At 45.7% G+C, this 12,788-nt stretch overlaps 1 protein-coding gene across 1 annotated transcript in view; it reads right to left on the minus strand.

Moving 5' to 3' along the window:
- Positions 1-12,788, minus strand: part of UBE2D3 (ubiquitin conjugating enzyme E2 D3) — a 269,547-nt gene that overhangs the window by 42,257 nt on the left and 214,502 nt on the right. Inside the window, exon 6 of the mRNA XM_069630692.1 lies at positions 910-1,003. Coding sequence (XP_069486793.1) covers positions 910-1,003 — 94 coding nt within the window. The remainder of the gene's footprint in view (positions 1-909; positions 1,004-12,788) is intronic.

The raw sequence follows: 12,788 nt of genomic DNA on the forward strand, positions 1-12,788 counted from the left end.
TTGGTCATCCACAGGGGAGGCCTGGCGAGCTGGGGTGGACGGAGGAGAGTCTAGGCACAAAATATCAGTGTCCTGATCTTGCTGTGTCCAAGGGTCTTGTCCTTCCTGCTGGGTTTCCTCCCAGTTGTCCGTCGTATCTTCCTCATAATTTGAGAAAAGAAGCTTCCTCTTTATTATAGATGTCTCTATATGTGTCCATATGGACCACGTCTTCTTTTTGGAAAACATGAGACCGGACTTCTTGCATTTGTGACTTCCGAGCCCTTTTCGGGGGAGGTCCTGATGAAGGCCGTTCCACCTACAGCTACCCAAAAGTAGCTCCTAGGCTGAACAGTTGTGTTGACCCATTTCACTTGTGTTGTAAACACTTCACCATTGTACAGTCTCTACACAATTGTTAAACATGTATCCCAATTCCATTCTCAATACTCTGATTCTTCACCCCTAATAGGGAACACAGGGTTTGTAATTGTTGGAAATCTAAACCCAAAATGTACTTTTGGGCCATGTTACTTATGTACCATGCCATGTTTTGTATTCATGTTCTTTGTTGAGTATCCTAGGTCTCCACTAATGTATATGTAACCCATGCTACATTTATATTAAATAAGAAACAAGTAGCATTCATCGCAAACCGTTTGGTTTCTCGAAATTCAGGACCGAATGTTGCGTTTTGTTGTTTGGGCTCCCCACATGACCTTACTCAATTGTGTCTGATGAACGGCTATCATCACATTACAAACACCACAAACTGCCTTTTCGATAAAAACGTGGGTGCTGTCAACTTTTGAGTCAAACACATGCATTTATTCAAGCTAAAATCTCAAACATGTGAAGTCGTGCTCAGGTAACAGACACTTTGGGACCTTTGCAAGATCTTCAGTATCTACCAGTGAATGCTATTCTTACTTTGCTCTATCAGTTTTGTAGATCCGTGCAATCTCTGGTACCAAGGGGTCATCTGGATTTGGATCACATAACAGCGAACAAATAGACAACAGAACTAAAAGAAAAAGAAACACCATTTCAACTTTACTGCAGAGGTCATTCCATTAAAGTTAATTTATGTTACGTCTTTCAGATTAAACATTTGATGTGGCAATGGTAAAAGGTTAAGACATGTGATTCAGCATATAAATAATGCTTTTTTTAACCAATAAAATACTAAATATTCCAAGAAATCTACTGAAATAACAGACTTTTACACAGTAAGTAGCATGTCCTGGTGGAAAACGTGAACACATAGGCAAAACTAACAATTGTGAAGTTGTTGAGGGCCTACTCTGAGAAAATAAGGGAGAAATTTGTGCTAACACGCAAGAACTGTGCATTCGTCAGTGTAGACCAGGAACACCCTTCCTGGTGTAGAGAAGTTCAGGAATTGAATTTCAAGAAAATAATGAGCGCTAAAAGTTTGATACTGAACAGCTCGAACTAGGACCACAGCTCATTATCGGACAGTTTCACCAACCAAATAGAGTAGCAGTTTTTCACTGGATACAAATATTTCAATTTAGTAAAGGAAACTAGAGTTCATGAGTCTATGAGACCAGTAAGAATTACTTAGGCGCAATAGTAGTTCAAGCATGCTCTTTCATAAATGTACGTTCATATAATTTACAGTCATGCTGGGAAATCAAATGCCATAGCAGTAAATTAGAAACTTAATATACCATCTATCCACTCCATTTTGGCCTTTTCCTCTGAGAATAAATGAAGGGAGCCACTGTCAGTCATATAGATGTTATGTTGCATGTACATACCAAGTATAGTAAAGAAGCCTCAAAGGGGATGTTGGGAATTGGTTGCATGGTAAAGATGGCATCAAAAAGGGGGGTGGGCGTGATAGGGAAAATTCTCATTTCTGTGCCAATTCCCTTCAACATTAGAGACCACCAGCGGTTTTGCTGGACGTTAGGACCTTTTAATTTTAACCCTGGCATGACATTTTTCCTCACTGTTTTGACCTAAATTGGATTATGCGTTTCCACTGTTTTTGGAGTCTGACAAACTCCATAGGAATCTACTTTTTGTATGGTGACAGCACCCTCAGTGCAGTGTCACAGAGAAATCCCTTTACATTTAGATTTCTCATAAGGTTTAAATACCAAGAATAGCAAAGTGAAATTGACCAACCTTTCCATTTGTATGTCCAGCACACCATCTTATGTGGAGTGCTGGGGGGGTTAACTAGTACCCCTTTATCCTACCTTCCCATGTAACATTGTTTGTGTTAACCTCACTACTTTTAATGGCTGGTGGCAGTGGTTTGTCTACCATTGTGCTTTTCTACCGCAGGCTGAACCCTCAGCTACAGTATAGCACCCATGGGTGCCAATTTCGTCAGAATGGCCTGGTCATTTATTTTTTGCCATTTTCTGTTTGCAAGGTCTTTTTCTTGTGTTTGACTGTGTGTTGAGCCAGGTTCGAGCCCCTTGTTCGTTTTGCCTTTGGCAGGCTTCAGCCTCTGGCTCCAGTGTCTGAAAAAACAGGATGTGAGGGAGGTTCCCGAAACTCCCCCGTCCTTTTGTCTCTAGTAATGCCTGAATGCAACCAGTCCTGATCGGCTGGCTGTCCTTTTAGGACAGCCACCCTGCTGTGTAATTGACAGCCTATGCTGTGCATGAATGGGAGGAACCTGCTTAAAAAGGCAAGGGTTTTGGGACTAGAGGCAGAGTCGACCACTGGGAGAAACACCCGAAGAAACTGAACGAAGCTTGCTGCATCTTCCTGGACCTTTCAATTGTCCGGTGAAGCCCTGCTGCTGTGAAGCTCCGGAAGGGACAACTTCTTCTCTTGAGTTAGTGGGACCAACTAACCCTGAGACAAACTCTACTGGACCATCTTCTCAGACTGGCTGTACTTCTTCGCTGCTGCAAGAACTGAGTGCCAGGCGTCGACAAATCCGTAGTAAAGTGCAACGTCTGAAATCCGTCCAGGAGTCACCTAAGAAGCAGTGTGACCAGAGCTCGAGTCCCCTCACCAGAGTGCAGGACCCAATGAGTGAAGAAAGCCCAACCAGTATCCGAGATCCGCAACAGTGCCGTTTACCGAGCACTGAAACCGTGAAGTGCCACTGAACCGAAAAGTGCCTGTACCTGCAGATGACCTCCAAATTGCCGCCGCAGGAGCCCTTCTCCAGACGTCCCCCCTCTTGTCCCCAAAACTGAGGCTCAGGAACACAGGGTCTGCACCACTGCAACGGGACAGAATTCAGCTGAACCACTCTTCTTCAAACCAGACCTGTGTAGACTTGGGGTACTTCGCTCTGTCTTTGAGCTGTGGTTTTCTCAGTTGAGATTTGCAGTGGCTTACCTTTAGAGTTGATTCCAACTCTGCATTCCACAGGCTTAACAGCTTGTGCCCGTACAAATGATTTTTCTAGAAACTAACTTAGTGCAAGACTTTGATGCTACAAATCATCAACTTTGGCTGTCCCCTGCAGACTCTTCTGACCCATTGACTGATAATTTGTCCCTTATAGGTGGCAACTTGTTGTAAAATTATGGCTGGGAAAGGCTCGTCTAGATTTCATTGGAAGATGTAAGTGCCCTCACACATACTGAGAACCTGTTTAACCTTTTTCCTTCTTTAAACCTTTCCTTTCTGCAACCTCAGAAACTGCAAAGTTTAACTAGTGTGATATATAAATGCCATTACTGTCCTTGCGAATGAAGTTACTTCAGGTTGTAGGAATTGTGCAAGCAGCATATCCAAAGAGTACCCACCAACTTCGACTGATTCTGTATGCTTTTTCAATAGAGTATTTACATTGTTACAAGAATTGCCTTTTTAACCCCTTAAGTGCCAAGGACGAGGCATCTCGTCCTTGACATTACCTCCAGGTTGCCAAGCACAAGATAGCTCGTCCTTTTAGGCATGTTTTGTGTGATCCCTGCTTTGCAGGGATCACACAAAAAAGTAATCCAACCCCTGGGTTATGTGAGGGAGAGGTCCCCCCTCACTGCCCAGGGGATGGATTACCTTCAGTTTCACGTCGGCGTGGTAATGCACGCCGACATGGAAGTGAAAGTATTTTCACCACGGCAGCCATCTTCAGCTGCCGCTGTGAAAACACAAGGTGAGTCTCCACCTTGCTCTGCCTTGATCTCCGGCTACCGAATTGTGGGTAATACATTCTGGTGCAATGCGCACAAAGGCAAACCTCTGGATTGCCACCGATGTCCTCTTTTGGGAAATGCATGGGGTTCCCAGTTTTCCTTGCGGGCTTCAACACCCTACGACCAAATCTGTATGGTGTGCGCTTCTGAAAAAATCCTGAAATTCGGCTGTCAGAAAAGACTTGGGGTTAGCCGTGTTTTAGGCTTTCCCCTTTGCGCCCAGGTAGGTGCACCAACACATGTGAGGTACCGTTTTTATCGGGACACGTGTGGGAACGTGGGAAGGTAGGACATTTGTTGCATTTGCCTGGTTTTCATAACGTTTTGACCCATTTGCTGGTGGCCTTTGTCTCACAACCCTCATTTCCCAAATGTGGCCTACATTTAGACGCTGCTTTAGGCACCATACACTTATAATCTGCACAAGTCACCTAACCTTGAAAAGGGCTGCCTGTGCTCCTTCAAAAAATGTATGCTTGCCGTTCCTCACCACATTGGTTTTCCTGATTTACACATGCTAAGTATGTCTGTTCAGTCTGTAAGCATAAAACTCCTGTGTACCATGGCTCAGTATTTGGCTTGTGGTATTGCTTGTTTTGTGAAACTACAAAGAATGTGATTTCCTAACTGCAAGAGTCGGGGGAATGTAGTGGAGCATTGTTTTCTCAAAATTCATAGAAGCTATTGCCGTACCAAGCCAACCAGGTCCACCACATACCTTTTTTCCTGCCATTTTCCCGCTTTTTCGCCAAACTATGGAATTTTCCCCTACCTAGTTGTTGCCTGACCTGCGCAAATCACCCCTTCCTAAACTTTGAATTTTGTCTACTTTTCAGAAATGTATGCCTCTGACCTCCAATTCGGCTTTCCGACCCTTTTTTTCCGTTCACCATATCCAATAGGCAAAAAATTGCCAAAATCGCCTACCTCACAAAACGGTTGATAACCACATCAAAATAATTTCTCGTTTCCACTCAACCTGTTCCTCAAAGCCAGGAAACTGGGGAATTCAGCACAGCAAACCATTTGTATCTGTCCCTAGCTCTTACAAGGAAAAGACTGCAGGCTTCTTTGTACATAATTTTATTGTCATTTAAAAAAAATAAAAAATACAAAACAAATACACTTTTTGGTTATTTTCTCTCACCTCATTCCCCCCCCCCCCCCCCCAGCAACCTAGGATTCCTGGGTGGTGTTACGACCGCCTACATGTGGGGAAAAAAGGGGCCAAATTTGGCTGAGATATCTAATGTAAGAAAAAAGTTACAAGGCATTGAATGGTGACATACCGAAATAACCAAAAAAAGGCCTTGGCACTCGGGGAGAGGGGGGGGGGGGATTTGACCCATGGCACTTAAAGGGCTCAAGAACACGGATTTAAAAATTGATGTTAAATAATTATTTGTAACTGAAACCTTGAGTGCGTTACTTGGTTACTTGTATTTACAAATTTCATTGCTACAGCTCACATGTACCCCTCTTGAGATAGGCCTGGCTGCTCAGTCACACTACCAACTTGTGTAGTAGCAGACCGATACTAAAAGGCGGGTTACCGAATACCAAGCAGTTAAGTGTTGTGTAGTGTAGTCTCACACAGTGTTACTACATCAATTCTTACCTAACAGGGTGTAGCAAGGCGGCACCAGGTGTGAATGTGCTTGCTGTAGGCTCTGCTGTGTGTGAACCACCTAAATGCTGCTTTATTCCTGAAATAAATCCCCCCCCCCTCCTACACACCACCTCGTGCGGTGCAGCTCCCCTGGTGTTGGCGGACCTACTGCTGGCGAAATTGTAGATCTGCAGACCATGCATTCACTGGCAGCTTCGGAGTGGTGGCCAGCAAGGGTGGTGGAGGGAACGAGATTGCTGGCGGCGCATCATCCTGGTGGCAGCTCCTGGGTCTGTGTGGCCGAGGTGGTTATTAGGCAGAATTGCATGCAGTACCCTCTGGGACCACCACATACAATTAGGACTGCAGGTGTAAGCAAAACCAACCTTTTGTATAAGTCTGTACTACAGTTTTTGTTAGAGAGCTGAGCAGCCAGGCGTATCTAAAGAGGGAATGTGAGCAGTACAAGGATGTTACACAGAGGTCTTACAATCACATTGGTTCAAGTAGACACTTACACTCAAGGTTTCTTGGTAAAACACTTTATTACACAATCTAAAACATTCACTAGAAGGAGGAAAAATATTATACACAAACTTCAGTACTGAACCAAAAAGGTTAAGTAAATTAGGCTCCCCTGAAATAGGAGCAAAACGATATTTCAGTTACTTTGCAAGGGAGTAAAAGGCACAAGTTAGCACAAATACTTTCTTAGGCAGTGCAAATAGTTTCAGTTCACCAGAGGACTCGATTCAGTTCAATAGGCCTAGGCCAAAGTCAATGGACTAGTGTCTTGGATAGAAAAGAGAAGTTCTTGTAGTAAACGGTAAAGTCTTTGCGAAAGTTCTCAGAAGTAGTTTGTACGAAAAATAATCATATGTTGGGTCACAAGCTGATTAGGCCTGCAAGTTGGGAAAGTTCCACGAACTTTCACCGCGAGAGATGCGTTCTTTCTATCGGGTTGGCACTGTACCTTGATATGAAGCAAAAGATGAAGATGTTGGTTCATGGCAGTTCCTGAGCTTCAGTCGTGGGGACAAGAGGGAGGACGTCGGGGGACTCCTGCACTGCACGGGATCGTCAGAAAACGCTGACAAAAGGGAGTCACCTCAGTTCGAGTAGCTGTAGTCAAGCACACAAGCTGGTGTCCTTCCCCCTGGTTAATCCCAACCAGCTTCGAGAAGGGTATCCAGTTGGCTTAAGAGTTGATTGGTCCCGTCCTTTAAGGAGCTTCTCTGTCGAGATGAACTCGACAATTTGGACCTGCAGCATGACTTCACCGGGCAAACCAACGGTCCAGGAGTTGCAGCAACAGTCCTCTTGCAGCTCGTCTTTGATTCTTTTGTTCCAGTGGTGGACCTCCCTCACTTCCTGCTCACACCAGACACTTAGGCGGCAGAGGAGGTCTTCAGTCCTGAAGCTCGCCAAAGGGGTAGGAACAAAGGGACCAAACCTGGTTTGGCAAGCAGAGAAACTCTAGAAGGACCTTTCCAAAAAGAAACAGCAAAAAAAAGACGACAAGGACCTGTTTAAACATAGGGGCTTAAGGCACCATCTTAAACATGGCTCCAACGACTTTAAGCTACCGGTGTTAGCGGTCGGGAAAAATCATGGTAGTTTGTTGTAAAACCACTGCCACCAGCAATTTCGATAGGAAAGGGTAGCATTTGACTGCTACATGAGTATTTAGATACAGGGGAATACTAGGTAAGCCCTCCAGCATTATATTTTAAGATCGGGTGTGCTGGATCTCGGAATTTGGAAAGACTAGTAAAGTCAATTTCACTTTACATTCTCTGGGGAACAGCAGTTCATCCCAGAGAAGGTATTTAAACCTTGGGACAGCCTAAAAAGGCTTCTCCTGTCACTGCACTGAGGGTGCTGTGTAACACAAATGAAGAGATGATGCCTATGGAGTTGTCCAAAACTCCATAACCAAAAGAAATAAACACAGAAAACCAACAGAATGAAAAAGTTCAAAGCCCCAAAATTTAGCAAAAGAGCTACAGGGCTCTAAAGTAGAGGGAATTCGCACATTTGAGAATTCTCCCCAACAGTGGTGACAGGCCCTCGAGCGGCTCAGCCCCAGAGGACCCTAGCGGCTTGGTGCCCTTCTGAGGCAGAGGATGGTGAGCGGGCACGCTCCCACCCAGCTTGGTGTACATTGGCGCAGGGAGCGGAGCCCTGGCTTTCCCCCTGGAGAGTCAGGCACAACGGCAGGTCAGCCCTGCGTCTCCCGAGGGCAAGTGTGGGAAAGGGAGCATGGGGCGGCCTGTATAGAAGGCATGTGTATACACGGCACCTGCAGTGGAGTAGGACTGGCTGACAGAGCAGGGTCGGTGAATGCAGCCCAGAGAGGACATTTTATACTGACTCCCTCCAAACTCCCCCACTCCCCCCCCACCCCCCAACAGCCTGTAGCAATACCGGAATCAGCGACACAAGTTTGGGTCAGAAGAAGCAGCTGAGCTAATATGTGGGACCCCAAGCAGTACTCAAGATGATCCAGGAGAGGCACAACCACAAGGAAGCCCGAGCTGGAGAAGCAAGGGTAACGCAAGGAGAACTAGAAGGAAGCTAATTTCAGTAACACCTGCAGGTGAGGGTTCTGACCAGGGTTGCAGCGTCCCTAACTGATATGCAGACAAACCTTCAGGTCTCTGAACATCAAGGATCCAGGTTTGCCAGGTTTTGGGAACTGGCATCAGTGAAGTTTAAGATGATGCAAACATGTTTTTTTTATAGGAGCTAGCAGGGGTACATGATTAGGAGGGGATTGGGGGGGGGGGGGGGCATGAGCAAATGGCATCCAAGGTAATGTTATTACGAATAACAAAGTTAGTTTTCCGATGTTCATAAATGTTTTATTTGAGAGATTACACCTTTTGGGGTTTTGTTTTTCCTTAATTTTTACTGTTGGTTCTGGTCATTCATGGGTTCCCAGACATTATGGCTGGAGATTGTTCTTCCGAGAGGTGCTTCCTGATTCCCAGCTTGTCTTAGTGATGGAGTCCTGGCTTAATTATGGCGCTCCTCTCTTAAGGTCTCATGTCTGACCCAAAATGTTCGTGGTATAAGCTCTCCAATAAAGCGGAAAACTGTACAGCAAAGACCCCTCCCCCCTCTTTAAAGGTAGATCTTACAGGAGCCCATCTATTAAAAGAAGAAGTGTCTCATCACTTAAGGGTATCCGAAGCATACTTGGCGACTAGCAGCCTTAAAAAATGGGGTGTAGCCATCATGGTTCGCAAAGGTCTACCGTATCGAACATTGAAAGCTGTGCGCGGCGCAGAGCAAATATATATGCTACTCAAGGGTAATCTGGGAGATGGCAAAAACTCACACTGGGCGTATTATACGGCCCTAATGAAAAGCAAACAGTTTCTGGGGAAGTTCTCAGAGACATTAGTGGATTTTATGAACGGAGAAATCATACTACAGGGTGCTTCAATTGTGTACTAGACCTGCCTGGATAAATCACTGGCTGCCACTATTAATGACAGAAATAACTACTACGCCATGACGACACTCTTAAGAGAGTTTCCACTAATAGAGATGTGGCTTTTTTCACATACAGTTTTTACTCTACTGTGCACTGGGACTTCTCCAGACAATACATTTTCCTGGTCTCTGCTACACTCATCCCACTGGTTAAAGAAAGATTTTGCCAAAAGCACTCACAGACCACTCTCGCGTAAAACTACAGTTAGATCTAGGTCCGGGCACGCCACGACAAACACCCATGGAGATTTAACAAGGCTGTACTAACAGATGCAGTCGCTAGGACCCACAGAGGATATAGTCCACTACTTCCGAGAAAATGTGACAGAGGACATGACATGCGAACTGTCTGGGACACAGGGAAGAAGCTCTTTCGGGGGGGGGGGTCATCATTGGGCCATCAGTGGCTTGGGGTAAAACTCAATCTGCATCGGGCGAGGCTGGAGGGGATAATTCCAGAGAAAGAGGGTGCATTCAACAAAAAGGGAATAGGCGCTCATCAGGGATAGCCAGACAAGCCCTGGAAACTGATATGATGGGGAAGGCGGCACAATCACCATTTCCAACAAAACAATACTTCTATCCTCGGGGCAACAAGGTTAATTAGCGGTTAGCAGCTAAACTCAAGAAAGCAGCAACTCGTAACTATAGTGGCGCCTTGAGGCGTAGGATGGGAAGCGATGGATCATAGAAGCAGGGAAGCTGAATGTCATGGAAGACTTCTTTTGTACGGTCTCCACCCCACATCAGGGAGACCCGAGAATTTATTGACCAGGCACAACTCTCCCGAATACCTGACACTATGAGGGAAGCATTAGCAACCCACTATCTGCCCAAGAGGTAGCCCAAGCCATACATTCCCTTCCAGCTGGAAAGGCCCCAGGCCCAGACGGGTTTACCAACAGATTTTACAAAGCATTTACAGGGCCCATACCCACTCTACTTTTGAAACCGGTCTTTTGAAACCGGAAAAAGACCAAGATCTGCACATCCTACCACCCCATAGCCCTCCTGAATACCAACACCAAACTCTATAGTAAGATCCTAGCCACAAGGCTGGGAGAGGTCCTTCCTCCCCTAATCAATGAAGCACAAACTGGGTTAATCAAAAATAGAAGGTTCATGACAGCATTCAGCGGGTGGTTGATTTAATAGCCATGTCCCTCAAAATATCGGGGGTGGGGGGGGGGCGGGGGCAGGGGACAGCGTTTAACTCCTTTCCATGGACGACCACCGAGCTATTGATAGCAGGTCATGGAATTTCCTACAAGCAGTATTGCCAGATTATGGGTTTGGCCCCGTCTTAATAAACTAATACTGGCTAACATCCAAATACCATCCACCACAATCAAAGTTAATGATGCAAGGACGGCTCCACTCCATTTGGGTAGGGCCACGAGGAAAGGTTGCCCCCGGTGTCTCCCCCAATTATTGCATTGGCCTTAGAAACCCTAGCACAAATGAGAGTAATCCACACATACTGGGTCTGACGCACAAAAGGTAGCACACAAAGTGGCGCTGTACCCCAGATGATATCTGGTTCGTCCAGAAATTTCTCCCGTCAATCTCGCCTTCACTAGATCTCCTTGAAAGATTCTTCATGGTTGCAGTTTCTGCATAAACGACCAGAAGTCGGTGGGACTAGCAATGAGGGAACCACCTGAAACCCAACTGGAAATGCAATCAGACATTACTTTCAAATGAGTGGATAATGAGATCACATACTTGGGGAGCACATTACTAAATCTTATTAAAAATCTCGTATGGGAGCCAACACCCCTAACCTGTGGAAAGAGACCAAAGTCCCTCTAAAACATTGGGAAATCCAGGAAATATTGTGGCTGGGTAGGGTCAGTGCAACATGACAATTCTGCAGACACTCCTGGTTGCCTTCCAGTCATTGACAATCCTTGTCTCTGAAAGAGACCTTCTAGACTTACAGAAAGCAATAGGCCAATTCATTTGGAAAAAGAAACCTAGAATTTTGCGCCACATAATCCTGAGGTCAAATGGGATGGGGTAATAGGAGTACCATCGATACAGCGTTACTTCCGGACATGACAGATTGCGCCAATGTTAGACTGGGGGCTAGATGACAGGCGCCCAAACCGAAGACAAGAGCAAGGCTGCACCCGCTTCCCTCTAGCCCATCTGCTATTCCTACCAATATCTGCCAGGGCCCTCTTGCTAGAATCCACCCAGTCTAGTTTTATTACCTTGCACACAATTGGGGGTTAAAACAGAACTAGGGCCTTTATCACCAGTCTAGAGAATCCAGAATTCTCCCCAGGAATGTCAACAAAAAAGCATCTTAGGGACATATACAAAGACAGAACTACCCCTCACATTCATAGAATAAAGAAAAAATGTACCTTACCCAAAACAGAACATTTTAGGTACTTCTAAATTAGACATTGGGAGTCCAATGACCAAGTTATTCAGGCAGGTACGTACACGCCGCCCTAGAGGCATCGAATTCCAGGTCTTAGAGGGACAAGTTCTTCGGAAAATCTACAGTTGTTGCCCGTTACAAAAGGCCTCTGTTGAAGACAAACTTCCATACATGATACGGTGGCAAGTAAGACTTGCGGACAGAGATCCCAACAGAGTCACGGCAGACAATATGGGCTCGAGCTCAAAAAAACTCCAGGTGCACCATGTTCAAGCAGTGTGCGATAAAAATATGGTATAGTTGATAACGCCGCAGATTGCATGCAATCCAACCTGAACATTTGGATCTCTGCTGGCACAGGTGGGGGCAGTTTGGGGGGTGGGGGGGGTGTCTCATACGTGGTGGCTTTGCCCTACAATTAAATCATATTGGAAAGAAATCAGTTCGAGGATAAGATATCACGGGGTGTTTACTCCCTAGGTGCCCCCTTATCATGCTCCTAGGGGATGTGCCCGATGATGGTACTTTCCCTGCATCAGGTCCCAGTGCAGAGCTCGTAGCACTGCTATTGCTGGCCACTAAACTAAATCGCGCACGTTTTTGGAAAATAACTTTGGGGCCAATCCTCTCATACTGGTGGGTTAAAGGAATGGTTTGGTCAACATTTTTTATTGTCCCTACGGGTAGGCCATGTGTTTTTAAGCCTACGTTGCTCGATTTTAGAAAAATTTCCTATGGACCTTACCCGAGTTTGTCCATTAAACACACGCGAAAACAGGCAGGAGGGCGCCGCCATTTCGTGATAATTCTATCACTTGCCGCATCGCCCTGACTGACCTGCTTTTGCGGCACTAAATCATATCCCCCCCTGAGCCTGTCATTAGCAGACGCGTACCGCCCATTTCACAACGTCAAAGCACGTCTTGTGTCAACATTCGCTGCGCTTCAGCTAATGACGTGTCGCCATGGAAATGACAGGACGCCTCTTTCCTCAATAAGTATAAACAGACCGTTTCACAACACACAGCAGCAGATTTTCGATTCCATTCCTCTCTCTGTTTTACTTTGAGTATTCTGTGACTCGTTTCTGTGCTCTGGTCAGCTACTTTAGTTGCTTGTAGCCCGTGTGAACAGATACCAGTACCACCGCTATAAATTATTTTAG

Source organism: Ambystoma mexicanum, chromosome 6q (assembly GCF_040938575.1).
Source record: "Ambystoma mexicanum isolate Mex_15411 chromosome 6q, UKY_AmexF1_1, whole genome shotgun sequence".
NCBI classification, from domain to species: Eukaryota; Metazoa; Chordata; class Amphibia; order Caudata; family Ambystomatidae; genus Ambystoma; species Ambystoma mexicanum.